Below are 21,400 nucleotides of genomic sequence, written 5' to 3'. Positions count from 1 at the left end.
TGTCTATAGTAAATAAATACATTATTTAGTGACTGCTTCGCTCGGAACAAAACAACAAATCGTTTGCAACTACGGTGAAACAGCAGACTTACGTGTATTCCGCTAGTGTAATATGATATTCATAACCATAACCCATCCTTTTTCTTCGCTGTAGCACAGAGTAAATAATAGTACAAATAGCCGTAGTCGAATATAAATGAATAAATGCTTACTGTTTTAATGCTTTCGTGAATTCTCTAGGTAGTAATTTTTTCGTTAACTATTGTTCTACGATATGAAAAAAAGCTAAGTCTCGCTAGTCTGTTTTTGATGGATTTTATATTCTGTAAATGCAACGCACCACACGCGAAGTTGGTTTTATCTATGATTGTTTTGTTTCGCCTTATGAAAAAAAAAATCATTTAATTACATTATACGTACGTCTTTAACTTTTGTAAATCAGTTTGTTTATAGTTTTCATGAACACTTGATATTGAGAAAAAATAACTGTTTAAATTTTACACTTCTAAGTTATGTAAATAAACTTCGTGGGACAATTTAGGTACAGTGGGGGAACGAAAAAGTTGACCTGTTTTCAAATAAATTAGTTTACACATTGCAAGCACCTGTTACCTTTTTGAATGACATTATGACGGAATTATGTCCTACTCGGTTGATAAAGCAGTTATACTGAGCAAGCAAAAACAGACCTTAAGGTGGTCAACCTTTTCATTCCACGACTGTACCTACACCAATTTACTCAGCTCATAAACTACTTACGCAGTTTGTACTTATTATGGGCGCATAACAATGGAAAAGTCGTGGTATCTAGTGAATAATGGTTTTCCATTGTATTTTGTCGGATAAGTTCGCATACATCACGATACCATAGGGATAATTAATGACACAACATAACTATCTATGTTATAAAAGGTATTTCGGGTGTTCATGAAACTAATTCATCAAATTACTGCAACATTATTCGCCAATTCGTAGGGCCTGTTTGCCGTCTCTGTTTATTCGGACAGAACAAACAAAGACGGTATCACAAAGATACTGTCACGTAAAATTTATGAATGACCGGCATCGATTTGGTATTCTAAATCGATGATGTGCGGTGGTGAAACATTTACGTTTCCGAAGTTTCCTTTAGTCGCCGTGCGCTCTGACACAAATTAATTATCTTTTGATTGGCGGCGATCAACAACGGCACGATCAATTGGATCCTTTTGACTGGGCGCCTATAAACTAAAACACAATTAACCTAGAGCTGTCCAAAGCGATTGATGTCCGGGACGGTGGCACGATATTTCAAAATGGGCGTTTTATACCGTCGGTTTTGTACTTTACAAAAATGTACCTAACATTTCATTCTTAAGTGATATGAAAGTGGTTTCAATGGTGAAAAATATAATTGATAATACGGAACTTGCAGAATAGTTATTCTTAGTTATTCGACCGTCCGGTATACTGCACAAACTAAACAAACCTTTTTTTTTTCAATTAAAAAATAAATAAGTGGACAACCCTAACGCTCCATTGAAGCGTAGGTATTTATCTAAAAAAATATGCCTAGCTTCCATACTGCTTTAGCTTATATATATACTGTGGTATAAGTATATTAGGGGTATAGTACATATGCGATCGTAAAGATCTCAGTATCTTAGTGTCTACCGAGAAACAGCAAGTTATAGTCGTCATAATAGTTAAGCAATGTCAAAGAAACCTAAAATATATTTTGTTTGCTTATAGTATGTAACAATTTGTTATCATTATCATTAAAGTATGAAATAAAGCAATTATATCCTAATACCCGAGCTCCGCTATCGAGTGTGTCGTCATTTTAGTACATTATAGTGAATAAAACTATTTTATTGAGACGTAAAATGCCACTAGTATCTTATCCAAATAGAACATCGTGATAAAGTCGATAAAACCACATTTCCCCGTAATGTTGTCATGATATTTTTACTGGAAAATACGTGGTCTTTTCATAGATTATCATTTTTCAGAGTATAAAATTAAAGAGTATCTTCAGGACTGAATCTGTTTCTTGTCAATGTGCAGTAGGATGATATTAAAGATAAGATTATATAGGCACAGAGAGGTGAAGGATTTCAAATGAGATTTAATGTAACGAAATGTCAATTTGAATGGATTGAGTGACATATCTATACTGAGCGGCAAAAAGTCTAGCCCTCAAATGTATGCAGAAATAGGTAATTTTGTGCCGCTGAGTATATTAACCCTTAATAAGCCCCCATTTAAATTCAAATTCAAATTCAAAATCTTTATTGCTTTTTTTTTCTTTATTGGATCATACTACCACAGAATCATAAGCAGCTATCGAATACACACCTGGCAAATATTATATTTTTAAAGCTAGTAGTATTTTCAATAATTACAATGAATATTGTAACTTATTACTGAAACAATAATTTCCAAATCAATCCATGTGGTTGCTAAATCGCATCTACCTTATTAAGGGTTAAATTGCCACCAGGTAGTTCCCAGTTCGAAAGACCGAACAAGGGCTAACTCCAATAATTATTCGTGATAAGACTTTTATTTTCTTTAAAAACCGTCAATAAACATTTTTTCGTTTTTAAAAAATATAAAAGTCTATCACGCATGATTATTAGAGTAGACACATTAACTTATATTATTAAGAAGAGTTATATCAGACCACATTTTTAATTTTCATTAAATTTTTATGGAATAACCGAGAAAAACTAACAAAATGCAACGTTGCCAGCTTAGCAGGTATAAACGCTCTTAATTTTGTTATAGTGATCATATATTATTTAATGCGAGAGCGAGAGGGATATTATGATACGAACTTCGATTTTCGAACTTCGGAGTAGGCCCTCAGGCCCTATACTACGAAGTGCACCGTTCGAAATTCATATCTTGCCGTCCTGCAATGCTGACGCTAATATTATTTAATATGAGAGTGAGAGGGACGGTACGATACGAACTTCGATTTTCGTAGAGTAGCCACTCAAAATATTATAACCAACTATACCTCTTGAATTGACTAATGAATGTGTGACAAACAGGTTGTTCAATGTCTATGCCACATGGATGGAAAGTATCTTAAATATTGGAGATAGACAATTATACTGAAAGAAGGCTTCATTTTTATTTTTAAAACAATTTAAACTGCATTCAATGAAATTTGAATAATCTCCTGTCTGAACCAGGAATTTAACCCGCCATATAGTAAAAAGAAAACCTACAATTTTGCGTAAGTACTGATTAAAAGGCTCAATCATAACATAAGGATTTTATTTTCCTAATAACGTAGCGTCTCAAATAAAGGTAAGACCATGTTATTTGACTTTTATAATTTCAGGAAAGGTAGGTTAGAATCCCGCCTTAGACAGGGGTTTCAAAAAACTTTGAATGCAGTTTAAATTGATTTTTAAATCAAAATGAAGTCTTCTTTCAGTAAAATTGTCTATCTCCAATATTTATCTAATATACTTTACCTCCATGTGGCATAGCCGTGGAACAGCCTGTAATATGTGTTAACCTGCCTGTATCTATAAATATAACTAATTTTTACTCACCTGGTTAGGTTACTTACTTACTTTCGTGGCATAAAAATGATTGTCTGAAGAGCTCGTCCGTTTATCTAGGCATAGTACCTATTCATGATGTTAATACCTAAAGCAATATTTTCATAAGCCGTATTCCTTCAGGATTATTCGGGAACTTATGGGTAACTTGAGGTTCATACATAATTTACGACTAATCTTGGCCCGAATTCGTTTACTCGTACATTTTTAAATCGATTTGCCCGATCGAGCCCGCCGGCGCGGCAGAGGTGTTCACAAATTTAATTCATTGCCGCACCAACTTTGTTATTTAATTAATAATCAACTTAGTTTCTGTTGTTGAAAGCTTATTCGTCTGCGAGTTCTAACACTCGGTAATAGGGTTTAAAAGTTTATACAAGTGTAATGTAAGGTAGATAGACTCGTCGGATTATCGTAAGATTTCCGGTGTAATCAATTTATAATCAATGTTTTTCACGGAAGGATTAGGATTACGTTTGTGTTGGTAGATATCGAGAAATGCTTGCCTAAAATGGCTTGCAAACTGTTATTTATTTTTGCGCTACTTGAACTTGTTCACAGCCTATGCCAAAATGGAGACAATGTGTTACAAATGACGTGAAACTTTGAGTAGGTACTTAAATCTGATGACCCCAAAGGGAAAACATTATATTTTTATTTTTCGTACTGTCAAGAATAAGTAAATGTTTTCATTCTTTCCAACCCTAGTAGAGCCAGTTTCAAAGATAAATCTATAATATTTACCACATTAAATCCGACGGCCATAAAATATTCATAGATAAAAAAAGAAGCTTAGGTGACTTTCACCGGATAAGGTTCAAGCCTAAAATCTGTCGGGACGATATAGCATAACTTCAGGTATTGTTTTGATCTGGTATTAGGTCGGGATCCTCTGAAATTCAACGCGGTCGTTTCATCCTGCGAAATTTACGTTTATCTATTTTATTTTCAAACTAGCTTTTGCCCGCGACTTCGTCCGCGTGGAATAGTAATTTTGGGTAGTATTTTTTTTTTTAGGATATCTATTCTGCCTACCTATTATACCTATTTTACTATTATTGTTGATATAGAAACTTCTGCAGTTTACTGAAAATAACATATTTAACTAAACATTTTTTTTTGTTTTTCCTTGTTTTAGGAAAACATATACCCGGGAATATCTAAATTAGGGATAATCCAACTTTCTATTGTTGAAATTATTTTTAAAATCAGCCCCGAAGTTGAATTTACATCCCGCGGGAATTTTGCATTTTCCCTAGGAAAAAGAAGCCTACATCAATCGGTGATAATGTAACTAGTTGTTGGTAAAAGAATGTTTAAAATCCCCTGAAGTTGAATTCACTTTTTGCTATCCCTCGGGAATTTGACGTTATCCCGGAGAAAAGTAGCGTATGCCAATCAGGGATATTGTAGCTCCCAATTGGTAAAATATCTTTATTTAATCAACCCCAATGATGAATTTACTTATTTCGATCCTACGGGAATTTTGCACTCTTCCATAGAAAAGCAGCAGCCTATGTCAATCAGAGATATTGCAGATTACTATTAGTGAAAGATTTTTTAAAATCAGCTCCGAATTTGAATTGTCTTACTTCTATCCTGCGGGAATTTTGTATTTTCCCAAAGAAGAGTAATCTATATCAATCAGCAATAGTGTAGCTTTATATTAGTGGAAGAAATTTTAAAATCAGCTCTATAGTTAAATTCAGTTTTTTCTTTCCCATGGGAATTTTGGATTTTCCGAAAAAAAAAGTGGCCTATATCAATTGAGGATAGTCATATTATATCATATGAAAGATTTTTTAAAGCAGTGCCAAAGTTGGATTTACTTATTTGTATCCCCCGGGAATTTTTCATTTTCCCAGAAAAAAGTATCCTATGTCAATCAGGAATACTGTATATTTGGTGAAAGAACTTAAAATCAGACCCGAAGTTGAATTCACTTATTTCTATCCCGCGGAAATTTTGCATTTTCCCGAAGAAGAGTAGTCTATACTAATGAGGAATAGTGTAGCTTTCTATTGGTGAAAGAATTTTTCAAATCAGGCCCGAAGTTGAATTCAGTTTTTTCTGTCCCGTAGGAATATTGTAATTTCCCGAAGAAAAAGTAGCCTTTATCATTTGGGGATAGTCATATAATATGTAAGAATTTTTAAATCAGCTCCGAAATTAAATTTATTTATTTCTATCCCCAAGGAATTTTGCATTATCCCGGATAAAAAGTAACCTATGTCAATCAAGGATAGTGTAGCTTACTAACGGTAAAAGATTTTTTAAAATCGGCTCAATAGTTTCAGAGATTCGACTACAAACAAAGAAACGAAAAAAGTTTAGATATTTCCCTATCCCTTGAGAATTTCGAAAAATCCTTCCTTAGTGCACCTCTACAACACTCGAGGTACATGTATGCCAAATTTCAAGTCTCTAGCGCCAGTAGTTTAGGCTGTGCGTTGTCTGTCAGTCAGTCAATCAGTCAGTCAGTCACGGTACTGTTTTATAGGTATAAAAAATAAAAGATTATACTTAAACTAGAGGCTATATTGCTTTATCGTGTGGTCGCAGTTACCGTCTCCTTCTACTTACCCTTATCACAGGAGAACGGTATAGACCGTTTGACAGAAACAAGTGATGAAAGCGATTTAGTGCGCTAGACAATCATCATCATCATCATCAGCCGGAAGACGTCCACTGCTGAACAAAGGCCTCCCCCTTAAAACGCCACAATGAACGACAAGTCGCCACTTGCATCCACCGGTTTCCCGCAATTCTCACGATATCGTCAGTCCACCTGGTGGGAGGCCTTCCAACGCTTCGTCTTCCGGTTCGTGGTCGCCACTCGAGGACTTTTCTTCCCCAGAGATACGATAATAAACAATACGGCCTCTCATGATGGCATGATCTGTTCTCATGTTGATAATGTCCATCTGTTAATTGTTGTTTCACAAAAAAGATGCAGAGAATTTAAACCATATTATATTAAGCTTTACCGCGTGCACGGGGTGCATCGGAAGCGGCTGTGCCGGCTTGCCGAGCACGCCCTCCGAAATCAGGGTGAAGCTGTAACGGTGAAAACACCAACAGCATTTTCATGGTTATAAAAAAAACGGGGTGCATCGAACCTGCCTTCGAAATAAGTGCTGGCATGATCGAACCATAAGATACCCTCTAGTCCTCTCAGTGAATTCGCTGAAGCCAAGGAAAGCCAAAATAGAGCCAAACCGATAGCAAGAGAAATAGAAATCTGACCGTAGGTAAATGAAAGCACGAGGTGCCTGGCTAAAGAGTCATATGTTCATTTCCCTAGCTTACTGTTTAACGTAACGCCGCTCGAAGAAATGGGTTGTTGCAGCGATTGTATTTAGAAAAGAATATATTACACTGGTGAGATCTGTAATTTAGTAAAATCTGTGAAAGATAACGTGTGTGCATTAACCTGTCCTCTCCCAGAGGCACAAATTTGTGCCGAAATTCCTTTGATCCTGTTATCCTAGGAGATGACAGATTAATAGAAAGCAGAAAATACGAACGTTAACATTTTTTATATTTATCTTTCGAGACCGGCTACGGCTGGTCTGCCCAAAACGGTCGTATTCACTCGTTTACTTGTATATTCAGCCAAGTTTTGCCGAGTTGGCTAATGCGCCATGTTTTACTTAACCAGGTGGAGCTGTCGATGCACGACGGTACGGTGCGTGACGTCTGTTTCATCGAGGACACGTCCAACAAGACCAGCCTGCTCGTGAGTGGCGGCGCCGGCGACTGCAAAATCTACGTCACCGACTGCGCAACCGGAAAGACATTCCAGGTGAGTGGCTGAAAGGCACCGTGAACCGGGTGACATATGGCGGGGCGAATTATAAATGAATAGAACGATGAACTTACTAATTTTTACTCGTGTTTGTTGTTGAATATTCGAGCGTTTGGACTGCTCGTTTAAGGCTCTTACCCACCTCCTGCGACCCACCATACAACAAAAATTACATCGAAATTTAAATCTTAATGTCTCATAGATAAAGTTGAATTTAGTTTTTTGTTAATTTGAATGATACAGAGAAAATGACACTATTCCTTTTTCAAAAGATATAAATTCTATTGCTAACAATATGTACTAGTATTATCACTTTGAACCCCAGGAGGATAAACACGATACGATATCTCGTCGTGTCGTGAAAATCAAAGTGCAATCGTTAGTAGATTTCCAAGACGCGACGTCGCATTGTGAAACGATGCCGCGTCGTATCATATTTATGTGTAAGAGCCCTTAAACATCATTGGAATGGTAATGATTAACACAATGATGATGAATCAACACAACTGAAGGGCACTATACGTTCGGGTATAAGATTACACGTACATTCACGTAACACCTATCCGAAAATGGTATCTAGTTGCTGAGAATACGGCTCAGTCTCCCGCAAATTCTTTATTTAATTTTTATGGGGTATAACTATCTTCCATAGTGGCTAGTGTTGGTATACTCTTTATCGACAAATCTTTGAGAGTTAAAATATATATTTTTTTAAAATTCCTTGCCATTCTTTGACCTGATATTGAAATCATTTAGCTACGCAGCTTGAGTTTTTATTGCAATTTAAATTGTTTGCTGTTTCAAATAATCTAATTAATGTTTTTTTTATTATTAATTTTGGGCTTTTTTTTGTTTAAACTACTTAATTTTTCCTTTGTTATAAAGTCTATGTAACTTCGCACCAATAAATATAAACATAAATAGTAATCAAATATGTGAAATTAATGTATCGAAATATTGACACGAGCCATCACTAGCGAATGGCATATTTCAAACAGACTATGTACCCGAAAAGTTGGGGTTAATGTAACTATATCAATAAAATATAAATTGGATGACCTACAGTTCAAATAAATATACCTACCAAAAGCACTTACGTTTCATATTTTCTTTAGGGCGAACTTGTGTTTTTCCAGAAAACAGGTTGTAATATTTTTTATAACACAAAAATAAACACACGACACTGCAAAGCGTTGCTTCAAAATGGCGGCTGATAAAATTTGCTCTGGCGGTACAACAGTAAGCGATCTAGGATCGCCATATTATGTGTTATATTTTATTGTACGGGCTGCTATCGCTCATACACCAGGTAGAACTGTTAGTTGCTTAACTGTAGAGTCACTTTGTAATAAGAACTCACTGATAATCCCGAATAATAACTTTTATTGATAGTAAAGCGAGCACACATTACATGCATGAATGTTAAACGTGAACTGACGTGTAATGAACTAATTTACGCAATCAAAGTAAAATGTGCTGAGCGCGCAATACGTCAATACACTACACTTAGACCAGACCGTACATTTATAAAGCAATGATTTTACTACGCTCCAAGTCTCCAACATGTGGATCCTTTTACAGAAACCATTACATTGAGAGAAACTTCAATTAGTTACTTTAGCCTCATAGTTGCTTTCGCATCGGGTAACCTTATTGTTTTTAGTTTCATAAAAAAAATATCCTGAGCAGCATCTCTTTTAGTAATTATAATATTTATACTTGACATAATGCTAATGGCGAAAAAAAATGTAGATATTTACCCTACTCCCAGTCGATGTTACCATGGATCTTCTTTTCGTCTACCACAAGTACGACAATACGGGTCTATACGTATACGTAGAACTACAGGGCACAGGCCGCATCTCAGAATGAGAGCCTGTTTGCATTGGGAACTTCACTCACATCTTCGCAGGTGCGTGCACGATCTTTTCCTTACCTTAAAGCTCATGGCGAATTTCAAACGTCAATCCATAAAAACTCAGATGTGCGCACCTAAACTCGAACCCACGACTCTCTGCCTGAGAGGGCTTAGGTCAAGCCGCTAGGCTAGACTACCAGGGTTTCGAAATATCGAAAATCGAATTGAAAGTATTTTTTCCACCTTGTTTTGGTAAAGTTACGAGCCGGGTTAGCTTAATGACTACATTCTTCACGTGAAGTCATCCTTCGATTGAAGCCTCCGTTCAGCAGATATTTATGCAATCGAAACAGGAATGCAAAAGCCTGTGCTATTATCACTTTTATGCAACTGATATGTTATGTGAGGAATAGGCAATAAAATCTTACGTTTCTGAACCGCCGTGGTGGAGGTCGCTAGGTATTACGGGCCCATCGGGCAAATAAAGCTCTATTGAGCAATTTGTTTCAAACGGCGTCATTACAAGAATAGCCTAATTATTGAACGAAGGGATAACGGCTAGCTTCTATTTGATAGGCCGGATATTTCGACAGAAGTCGTCGTTCATACTAGAATAAGTTAAACAGATTACTGAAAAGTAACCTCATTATAGAATTGTACCGCTACGCTGTAGATTCGGGTGGTAAAGGACAAGTTTTGAGAACCGAGTTTCTGTCAGGGAAATATTTGACTGTGTAGTTGGCCAGTTTTGACATATTTTATGACGATTCCCACATCAGAATAAAAACAATAAGGCATGATTCATATTCTGTCACCAAATTTCGTCCGAAATTCTGGGATGCCCAAAAACTCCCTTGGGAAATCCCGGTAATTACATTAGCGTTGCATAGAAAAACCCGCGCCAAATTTCGTGTTTCTAATCCAAGCGGTTGTAATTTAGCGCGTAAGGTTACATTGGAAAAGTTTATATAATCGTTAAGTGTTCTTGCTAATTTTCTGTAGGAACCTTATATGGAGTATTACAAAACTTAAAAAAAAGGATGGATGTAATCGATAAAGCCGTTCCCAAGTTACAGCGTGAAGAAGAGAAATAGCGATTCAGTTTTATTATACTTATATAGGTAGATGTTGTAGAATTCTTGAATTGTAGTAAGTAGATATACCTAGTGCCATCCTCGAAGACGCGTGATTTTGTCAAAATTTGACATTAATAGCATTGTAATAAGAACCACGGCACGCGTCATCGTGAATGACCACCAGGTACCTAACTCCACTTAAAATAATTATTTTTCTGCTTTAACGGAAGATTTGTGTACCAAAAACAAAGTTGAAATTTCTAACCGCAAAAGCTTTTTACAAGCTCACGAAAGTTGCAAGACCCAAAAAAAAAAACTTTATGTAATAAACTCTGCGTCGGGCGTACTTTAGGGTTGAGCCAAAAATATATAGGTACCCTAACGTTCTCATTACACACCCGCGAAATTTCTAAAATCGACGCTCCGGTTATTGCTCAGGAATATGCTCCAACTCTGAACTTTCCACATTTGGTTATGATATTGTGGCTCCGAAGTTTCTAATGAGTGTCGTGTAATTGTTACACGGATAAGTTACCGCGATTCAGACGGTGAGATTATCTGATGAGCCCTCACTAATGTTGCACCAAAAACCGTTTGAAGTAGCGCATCATTTGACAAATACATTATTTCACCACACTATATTTGATCGCTTCGGGTGCCAGCGCCATACTTACTCGTATGTAAAACAACCGTCAGGTGCTGCGACTATTTTGCAAAAATCTCCGTTAGCGATTCGCGAATTTGTGAATGTTCCTAAAATCCCACCCAAAAAGAACTATTTTCATTTTATATTATGTACGATCTTTTTGCATAAATTATAACCTAAGCTAACGTGTGCTTTGTGTAAGTATACGTATTTAAAAGATATTGGGTGGAAATATATCTATGACGAATACAATTTCGATACGCGTGCGTTACACTATAAGGTCGGAACTTTTCACAAAACTAAACACAGACTTTCGTAACTTGTATATTTATGGAAAATAGTAAAGACATCTGGATGAATCTAGATAGATTTGGATGGAAGATAGCAACCGTCTATTAAATACGTAGACGTTATTCACACGTGTGTACTGGTACTCATACATATTCAAGACCTATTGCTTCTTGTAACGCGCGTTTAATAAACCTGCACTCATACTTCAGAGTTAATAGTGGATACCCTCTCTCACACGTATACCAATTAAAAAGGGAAATTTGCTTTATGCCCGCGACAAAACCTGTGTTAGTCCTTCTGTAGTTAGCGGCAGCAATCTATTGTCATTTATGAATAGACTTAGAACATCTGTCATTTACACATACATTCATCATACATACATTAATGTCAAGTGCATAAAGTCGAGTATACATATTTTTGTAATTTTGGCCGTGTCGATATCTTTGCCCTTGACTGTACATACATCCATTAAAAATCAATCTTATGTCAATGTCAAGACTTCGACATTGAAAACCTTTTGTCACTTTAAGGGTACTTATAGTTAAAATTCGCAAGTGCGAAAGTAATGCATGCTACACGTCAAAAAAACGAAGCCTGTTATAAGTATTTTGACGACCGGTCGCGACCTGATATATAGCTTAGTGGTAAGAGAACCAGATTACAAGGCTTGAATTAAGGTTCCGGGTTCGTCCCTGATTGGGGCAGATATATTCTCGAGTCTTGGATGTTTGATATTTAAAGCCATGCACACCGCGAAGCGCATTTTTCTTTCCATAAAACAGCCATACGATTCGCGTGCGTATCGCGTTTATATAGATACAAAAGTGAGTCGACGACGCTTTTAAAAAGGTGCTGCTTGCTTCAGGAGTAGTATTGGAGTGATTTAATTATGTTTTTGTTGACAGGCACTAAGCGGTCACTCCGGGCATGTGTTGTCACTGTACAACTGGGGCGGAGCGATGTTCGTGTCAGGCAGCCAGGACAAGTCTGTCCGTTTCTGGGACTTGCGCACGGGCGGCTGCGTCAATGTCATTTCGCCGCCGGTTGGCAATGCCACAAAGGTACCTAGCAAATGAAATTATGTAGAACTGTTAGTAAGAAATAATATATGTGTATTAAAGGTAAAATAGTAAATACAAGCATACGACGTGTGTACGTCAGTTCCTTAATAAGTCAGCAAGCACAACAAGTAGAACCATGTAATATGATTACAATTCAGAGCCAGTATTAATACAAGCGCTATACAGCTTATTATATTATATTTTTTTATGGTTGAAAAGGGTTAAGTCTCCGCTTTCGCGATTTTCACTCCAAAGACCTTATTGTCTAATGCACTCGGAAGGACTAATCGCTCTCACCATTTCTTTCTGTGACACGGTGCATGTAGGGTAAGGGTAGAAAGAGATGGTGCATACGGACGCGAGCGCTCGCGCGTTAGATAATACGGCTGGAGAATTTGTTTGTTAGAGTTAATGAATTACCATAATGAGTTTCTGAGGCAGAGTAGTATTGTGAGGTCAATTTGCCAATTTCACATTTGTGTCACGGTTGTGGTTGGTTAAATACCAAAATGAGCCAATGGCACAATACTGTAACGTCAAACGGATTTCTCGATACTAACGCCATCTAGCGATATTTTGCCTGTCAAGAAACCCTCATTAACCGTGAACAATATTTTTTTTATTGTGTAAGTCTACTCTTAACACATTTTGTGTTAAAAGACATAAAGGTATCGCTAGGGAAAGAAACTACAAAGTTGTAGTTTGTTAACAAGGTTATAATTCAAATTCATTGTGTAGACGCGAAAAATTGCTATGAAATCATATTACTGACTTTCGAGTCTTTTTTGTCAATACAAATCAAATACAGTTCGCAACTACTCCCCGTGCGACGAAGTTTTAAAACTTATCATTTCCCGAGAGCACAGACAATAACATTAAAGTTAGAAAGTTTTGTACTAGTGTGACATTTTTCATTTATGGATCCAGCCGCTTGTTAGAACAGCGAAGATTTTAACTGACTGAAAGAAAAGTTGTTAAAAAGTCCTCTATCTATTTTGGAAAGTTATAGTGTGACGGATTCCTATATTGACAGTCTCTTGATAAAATGCAGAAAATACTACTTGTTTTTATGGTTCTCTTCCTGGGATAATCTTTACACTCACGGGGGAAGGGTTTCGTATCGATATCAAATCGATAATTCGCCCAATTGCACCACCTGGCTTCTCCTATTAACAAACAAAAATTAAAATAAATGATCTATCCAACAATTCATACTTCCTAAAATTACAAATACGTAAGTAATTTTTTTATATACATTTTTATTTAAATGTTGTATTTAAATGTAAATATGTTTGTCGGTCAATTACCTCTTCACGCTTAACATGCTGAACCAATTTAACAAAGTTCGGAGATAGTTTGTTACTACAAACCTATACCCCTATCCTATATACTTATAAGATAGTTATTCCAGGAAATCACATGATTGATAAGCGATAAAAGGATTCTAAACCATGTAAAGCGCAACCCACACATAGGGCGGCAGCGGGTGGGTGCGGGTCGGGTCGGGAGTGCGTCGAGCCTATTTACGTAGCTGTATACGATCGACATCACACCGTGGCGCCCGCGCAGGACCCGTACCGCGCCCGCCGTCAGTATGGTTTTGTTCATATACCTACAGCCACGTACCTAAATAGGCCCGCCGCACTCCCGACCCGACTTGCCCCGACCTGCTGCCGTCCTGTGTGATTTACGCTCTAGAAGATTACAGCTGACGTAAAATTGACTTATTCCATTTATCCACCTTATAATTAGCCACCCTAATGCATGTCCGTCTATCCACCCTTTAGACAGGAGGTTCCACCGTCAAGGTGGATAGACGGACACGCGTTTCCAAGTATCCACCTTAGAGTGGCTGTTTTAGGGCTGACAAACGGGATAAGCCGTAAAATCCTTTATAAGTAATTCTGAAACCTTTGTTTTTGTCGTACAGGGATCAGCGGTGGCGTCGTTAGCGGTTGACCCGAGCGGTCGCCTGCTGGTCTGCGGGCACGACGACGGTTCGTGTGCATTGCACGACGTGCGGGGCTCGCGCGCGCTCCAACGCTTCACGCCGCACTCGGGCGACGTGCGGAGCGTGAGGTTCTCGCCGGGAGCGTACTATCTACTCACCGCCGGCTACGATGGACGGGTCGTGCTTACGGACTTGCAAGGTGAGAAACCACAGAAACATCAGTCAATTTAGGCTGTTATGATGTACCTAAGAAGATGTGCTTCACTATAGGCCTGACGCGGTTTGCACGGAGCCCTTGAACGCCTATTGAAAAATAGTATAAGCCTTATGGATTTTACCTGTATCCGCGCCTGCTCTGTGCACCCGCGCCAGCTAGCGTAGGCCCTTATAAATAGGCTCAGAGTTTCTCAACGAGCTATGGAAAGGGCTATGCTCAGGTTTTCACAACGGGATCGGATCAGAAATTAGGAGATACGTAGAAGACCGAGGCTCATCGGCATACGCAAGCAAATTAGCTCGTTGAATTGGCAATGAACAGGTCATATAGCATGGAGAACAGATGACCGTTGGGGCGGAAAAGTACTCGAACGGAGACCGCGGATCGTCAAGCGCAGCGTAGAACGCCACCAACGAGATGGATGGTTGAGAGCGAGAGGGACCGCACGACACGAACTTCGAGTTACGAGCTTCGTAGTAGCTCTGCAGAACCGAACGTACGACCGGCGCCCTATGCATATTATGGGAAGCAGGATATCCTTATTTGCAGGAATAGAAATAGCTTTATTTTGTATCAATACATAACTGTTTAATTATAAAAAAAATAACGCCTTACGTTTCTAAAAGAAAGTTGTTGGTTCACACAATAAACCAAATAGAGGTATGCCAAAGGGACGTCCGCGAATTTATATTCTACTGCCTAGCTTTTATCCGCGGGGTTCGTTTACCATTAGTTCTGAATCGAATTGAAATTCCGGGATTTGTTTATAATTCCCATGGGTATTACCAAAACTTACATTGTGGTCTTCATTTAGCGATTAATAGTTTGGAATTTTACATTGTTTCCGTAGGAGTAGTGGGATAAAAAGTAGGTTCAGCCTGTATATTAGGAGAGAAAGAAAACATTTACTCGTGATTACGAGAACATGGAGAAAGAAAATGCATGTGACTGCAAAATTAATGCAGCATGAGGCCGCCCTTGCAGTCGGCGCTGATCTTTCTTTGGGGCCATCAAGACTTTATACATTATCATTTTTGTTACCGCGAAGGAGTAACAAGCATCATGTGCGCACGCACATACTTACAATCGTTTGCATTCGTATTAGATATATTTTGTTAGACTGGCCACCTCCCGGTACGACCGCATACCAGGAGCTCATTAAAGTTAATAAATTTAAAACAAAATAGTCAGTACTTAAAAATGAAAACTCGTACCAAACCTGTTGAGGTAATAAAGTTCACTCAGAAATATAATCGATATTGATTGATAATTTTTAAGGTGAACTTTATGAACATTATTTCAATGGTCAATTATGTTGACGTATTGACTTGTTTTTTCAAAGTATTGACGAAATATAATAGTGAATCGAAACTGTTATAGTAGGCATTAGTAGGATAATGTTCTTTCTTAGCCTTGTCCCCGTAGTGCAATGAGCTGTAAACACTATCGTCACACTATCAATTGAACGTACACATTCGGACCGGTCGCTTAATCGACCATTAAGACCATTAATTAACGACGCGTGCCCTTAAATGGAGTCGCAAGGCGGACTTCGATAGGCACCTGTATCACAAACGTTACAAGTGCTACAATTCTAAATAATTGTCTCTTTTGTTGTGAGAAATTTAAAAATTGACAATTTGTAGCACTAGTAATTTTTGAGGTACAGGGGCCAGATCGCTAGCGTTAAAAACAAGCCTGCTGCGGTTAGTGTTCACAATGATGTCTTACGGCTACGTGCAACTGATGTGGGTCCAGATAATAAGACCGCTGTGTTTTTGACACCACCTATCACATACGCCTCGCTATTGGGGACGCCAGCTTTGAAGACAAAGTAATAAAGTAGTTTTCTAACATACTGAAATATTAATGTTGTATCGATGAATAGCTTTTCAATGGATAAAATGCATTGTTTTCCAATTATTTAATAATATAAGTTTTATTTTTCAAAGCGCCCGGGTTCGATTTATGATTGCAGCTTTTCTTGTTATTTAAATAGATGACATAGTTCCTAAGAAAGAACAGATCTTCGTATGTCTTATAGTTCCAGACTTTCCCATACTGACCGATCTAAAGCCACTCTGTATATTAGTAAGATTAGTGTGATACATTATAGTCTCGCCACATGCCCGTATTAATGAGTTATCGACCAGCCAGTCTCCCAGGACGCGCGACCCGATAGAGATAATTTAATTTGTTTAGAATATTATATCGAAATTGAAAGATAAATTAACCGATCGATAGAGTAAGCTCTTGTTACGTAAGTACTCTATCCTCGTGCGGCCCAATGTGCAATAGAATGTACACAATAAGTTCAAGGGAATTAGGAATCTATGACAATGTTACAAAGTAAAAATTCTTTTGTTTTTCTATTGTTTGACGGCAGATTGACTTTATTCTCGAAACAATAAGATTCTAATTGCTTTGTAATTTTTTTTTTCAAAATATTTATATGGTGGGCTTCAGGAGGCTATGTTAGTGATGACTCGACTGACTTAATTGAAGCACTTGTTATTTCTATTTCCACTTGATGCAAGTCGCTTGTATTGGAAGTATTTTGAATTCGAAAGTTCCTAGAGATATGAAAGTACCTACACAAAAAAAACATTAATTATTTAATTACGCTGCATATATGTTTTTTTTTATATTTCGGAAGTTGATTGATGAAATCAAAAAGTAGAGGCTTTGAACATCAACAAATATAATGGAATAATTGGTCAACCACGAACTAATGCAACCATGTTTTGAAATATTCCGAACTAGTGTTTACCCGTGGCTTCGCACACGTAAATCATTAGATCGAGCAGCTGAAATGAAATTTCTGGATTTTTAAAAATTCCCGTGGGATTTCCCGAAAATTAAATTGTGGTTGACGTTACATTAAAAACAATCATGTTAAAATTCATGACTCTAAGCCCTGCGGCTGTCATCACTATCTAACCCCATGTCTACAAGGCCCTCATAGCGTTTGCCAGTCCAATTTTTTTGTCTTTTTATAGACATTTCATCATGCACAAAGCACACATGACAATTTTATCGCTGGATTTTGTTTTCTCTTCGAGCCTATTTAAGGTTTCGGAGCAAAATCCAGGTTCCGCATCTTCACTCGTATAATGTGTGAGGGTGTGGTAAACAGGTATTAAACATTTTTCGAACATATTTATATGCTGAGGGTGAATAAAAATGAAGCGTTAGAGCAAACTTCCTAATACCTGGAGGATATTTCGTGAATGGCCTAGTACGTTTTTATTTTTATTTTTAATAGACAACCCATTAAATACTTCTGCCATTTCCACATTTTTGGATAAAACTAAAATTTTATTTTATCATCAATAGTTTTTACAGCGCATGCGATGAAAGATATTTTATGGCAACTTTTTGTACACTTTGAGTTACATTATTGTAGTTTTAGTACGGAACCCTATTTTTTCTGGTAATAAATATAGCCTATGGCACTTTTGAATAATTTAGCATTCTAATAGTTAAAGAATTTTTAAAATCGGTCCAGTAGTTTTTGAGTTAATTCGTAACAAACATCCAAAAATCCAAATCTTTCCTCTTTATAATATTAGTATAGATAGTCTGTGCGTTATAAAGTACATACTAAGCTATTATAAAACTAACTAAGAGGAGACTATAAATGGAACTGAAATTCTTTCAATACAGCTTATCCCCATCCCCAAGGCTTTGGTCCTAGGGTCAAATAAATAATTTAAATATCAAAGAGTAATAAAAAATCTTTGCTTGATGCACCTCTGTGAACCTCAGAACCATATGCCTGCCAAATTCTGAATTGGTGTCTAAAGCGACGCAGGCTGTGTGTTTTCTGTCAGTCAAACAGTCTGATGCTTTTTTTACAAACTTTTATTTAACTTTCCTTCTTTTAACAACAATGTTGTGTTTTTTTGCTTGGGTCAAATTTTGCAAGTTCATTTTGATCCACGTTCAATGGTTACATTTACTTGAAATTTGGTATACATATGTAGGTTCGATGACAATACAAGTACAGTCAACAAAAAGTACAGTCAGAAAAGAAACTTGTATTATAAAATTAGATAACAGATCTATATCAATTCCTTTCTAATCGCAGCCAGTAATATCTCTACAAAATTAATGCGGCAGCTCTCAGCTACTATATAGTTGCATCGCGTATAATTATTGCTATATATCAATCCGCGACCTCATCGAGAGCGTATCAATATGAAATCCCTGTGCGAATTCCATTCCCCTCCCCCCTAACACCTATCCCCCTATCGCTAGTTATGATCGTCCTACAATAATTAGACTCGAAACACCACGCGTTTCTGCAATCAGCTATGGCAAACAAGGGCACATCGACCAATGTTTGCTAATACCAATATACCAAAACGTTGACGAGAAATGCCGAATGAAATGAAATTAGGCGAGCTGGTTCTGTGTTTGTTCTGGATTGGTTTTTGATATAAACGAGGATGGACTAAGCCCTTGTGATTGATGAGCCATATGTCGCTGGACAGTTCTTAGTGTTAGTACCTCCACGCAAGTCTCAAATCTTGGTTTAAAAAAATCTCCGCCTCACCAAAGTAGTGCGAGTTTAAACGTCGCTATTATAGGTTTTCGACGATACTTAGTTCCCCTGTCGCAAATTGCGAACATTTTTTTAACAGCAATTTGAGAATTTTCGCAATAGAAACATTTGAAATAGTTTAAAACAGAACCTTCCCGATTGTATAATTATTGCTTATTTTTATTGGTTCCTAGGCTGGTGTCATACAAATAAACAACATGGAAAATCTCAAAAATTCCGACTAGTATTAGATACATGCATGTAATTTGGAACGGGTGTTTTTTTATGAAAAGTTAAATAAATCCGCGATGTAACTTTTAGGAATGCCTACGTGTTTTTTTTGCGAAATGCTGGAATATAAATTCAACTGTTTAACGTTTGAAGCCGCCGTCTGTGCCTGCCTAGTATTTATATGTAAATATACCGAGGCTAGTATTTGTATCTATAAATTATAACTAATCCAGTACCGCTCTTCCAGGTGACTTGACGTGTGCGCTGCCCAGCGTGCCGGTGGCGCGACATCCGGATAAAGTTATATCCGCCCGGTGGCATCCGGACGACTTCTCCTTCCTGTCCACATCCGCCGACAAGACTGCCGTGCTCTGGACCATACCGCCCGTCTAGTCTAGCCTACAGGTAATACGTATTACGTTAATGAGTCTTTTTGTACGGCTGGCATTGCTATCGCTGCCTAAGAAGTAGTACAGGGCTTACTTTTGTCGTCTATCGCAATGTTACAAAATAATGGACATAAAATATGAAGCTTTGTTATTGCAAATCTGAAATATTTCTGTAATGGCAAGTAATTTGTTGCATGTTGTACCGTATTTGTTTTTCTTACGAAATCTGCGGAACGTCCTGTACCTATAATATAAGGATATCTGTAAATAAATAATGTTTAAAGTTTTATAGAGCGACGTTTACGACGGGTGTTACGAGGCAATTCAATTTCGCGGACAGTGATCGATGTTTGAACGATGGACTTGTGTCTAGTCGGGGGCTCGACTCGAGTTGCCACGACTTGTTTTATCGCTATATGCGTTCTTGTCTTACTAGTCCAGTAAGAGCAAGAAGCACTGAACGATAAAGTAGTAGTTAAATACGCTAACCGCCTCGAAGCTAGTATAAGATCAACGCTGAAGCACAACTTTTTATACTATCTGTCCATAACAATGCAAATTATCTGACCTCAATATCAGATATTCAATAAGTTATCTTAACAGTTTAGTTTTATTGATAAATCGTTTCTAGATCACCGTTGATAACATTTAAGTAAAGTTTTAGGTATCGGGCGCATGAGCATTATGTAGTCTAGATAATTAAGACACATTGTAATTAGTGTTTATGTGATGTCCAAGTTAATTACGTTACACATCGGTAGACTGTAATCATTATTATTAAAACGGTTCCGTATATTACATGAATTTGATTATTTTTTCTGCAATTATGTTATGTTATTGTTAATAATCTTTAACTTGGTGCAGACGCTGTTAACACTCATCTGGAATTCAAGATCTAAATATTTAGTTAACAAAAAGTAAATGAATATGTTATTTGCATTGTCAACCTTGTTCGATCTTGAAACTCAAGTGTGGGTCTTAGAAAAGTTAATAAAATTAAATAATATAAATTCGGTGCTACTGCACTTTATTACCTCACCGCCGTGCTTATAGACGTTAATTAATATTTAAATGTTCATTACTTTATTACTTATTACTTGCAAACATAAAATGGAACGAGTTAGGTACTATCAGCGTTATTTTTTAATAAATGACGAACGGATAGCAATTATTTGTGCCCAGATTATAAAGCGTCGGGTTTCGGGTTCGAAGTCCCGGCAGGGGCAGGCACTTATGATGAATATGAATGTTTGTACTCGTGTCATGGATGTTACCGCATGTATTTAAGTACTTACTCGTTTATGTCTGTTTATCAGTACAAGCTTTCTTTACTTAGCTTGGACTAGACAAATGTATATACGATATTTCGTCACTAGTTTGAAAAAATCTCTTATCTCTAGTCAAAACTGACCAAAACAAAATTGACCCTTAAAAGTTCACTTGGAAAGTACATCGATTTTGAGATACCAGCTTTTTTCAAAGTAATGACGATTTTTTTTATTGATTGATTTCTCTGAGTAAGGCGGTTGGTGCTTGTCCACATTTTTTTAAATGATTATATATATGCAAAATATGAAACAAAAAAAATGATTTTACAATTGGACAAAGTGTAATTTAAGTTTTTGTTGTACGTAAAACAATAATTGCATAGCTTAATAACCGAATATTAAACTAGTTTCATTATATTTTTAAGCTATTTATTACCAGGAGCAGCTGTAACTGCGGGCCTAAAAAAGCTCTTATTATATATAATAAAATAGTATGTC

The 21,400-nt window shown here is 37.1% G+C and overlaps 1 protein-coding gene across 4 annotated transcripts in view; it reads left to right on the top strand.

The window, feature by feature from the left end:
* LOC141436379 (WD repeat-containing protein 47) overlaps positions 1 to 21,192 on the top strand; it is a 111,220-nt gene extending 90,028 nt beyond the window's left edge. For all 4 annotated transcript variants that reach the window (XM_074099329.1, XM_074099337.1, XM_074099344.1 and 1 more), the window contains 4 exons: positions 7,222 to 7,365; positions 12,145 to 12,300; positions 14,231 to 14,450; positions 19,493 to 21,192. In XM_074099329.1, the coding sequence (XP_073955430.1) occupies positions 7,222 to 7,365; positions 12,145 to 12,300; positions 14,231 to 14,450; positions 19,493 to 19,638 (666 nt within the window). In that variant the 3' untranslated portion in view covers positions 19,639 to 21,192. The remainder of the gene's footprint in view (positions 1 to 7,221; positions 7,366 to 12,144; positions 12,301 to 14,230; positions 14,451 to 19,492) is intronic.
* Positions 21,193 to 21,400: the final 208 nt, after the last annotated feature.

The sequence above is a fragment of the Choristoneura fumiferana genome, chromosome Z (genome assembly GCF_025370935.1).
Source record: "Choristoneura fumiferana chromosome Z, NRCan_CFum_1, whole genome shotgun sequence".
Lineage (NCBI taxonomy): Eukaryota > Metazoa > Arthropoda > Insecta > Lepidoptera > Tortricidae > Choristoneura > Choristoneura fumiferana.
Note: the sequence above shows the minus strand (reverse complement) of the source record. Positions and strands in the feature narration are given on the sequence as shown.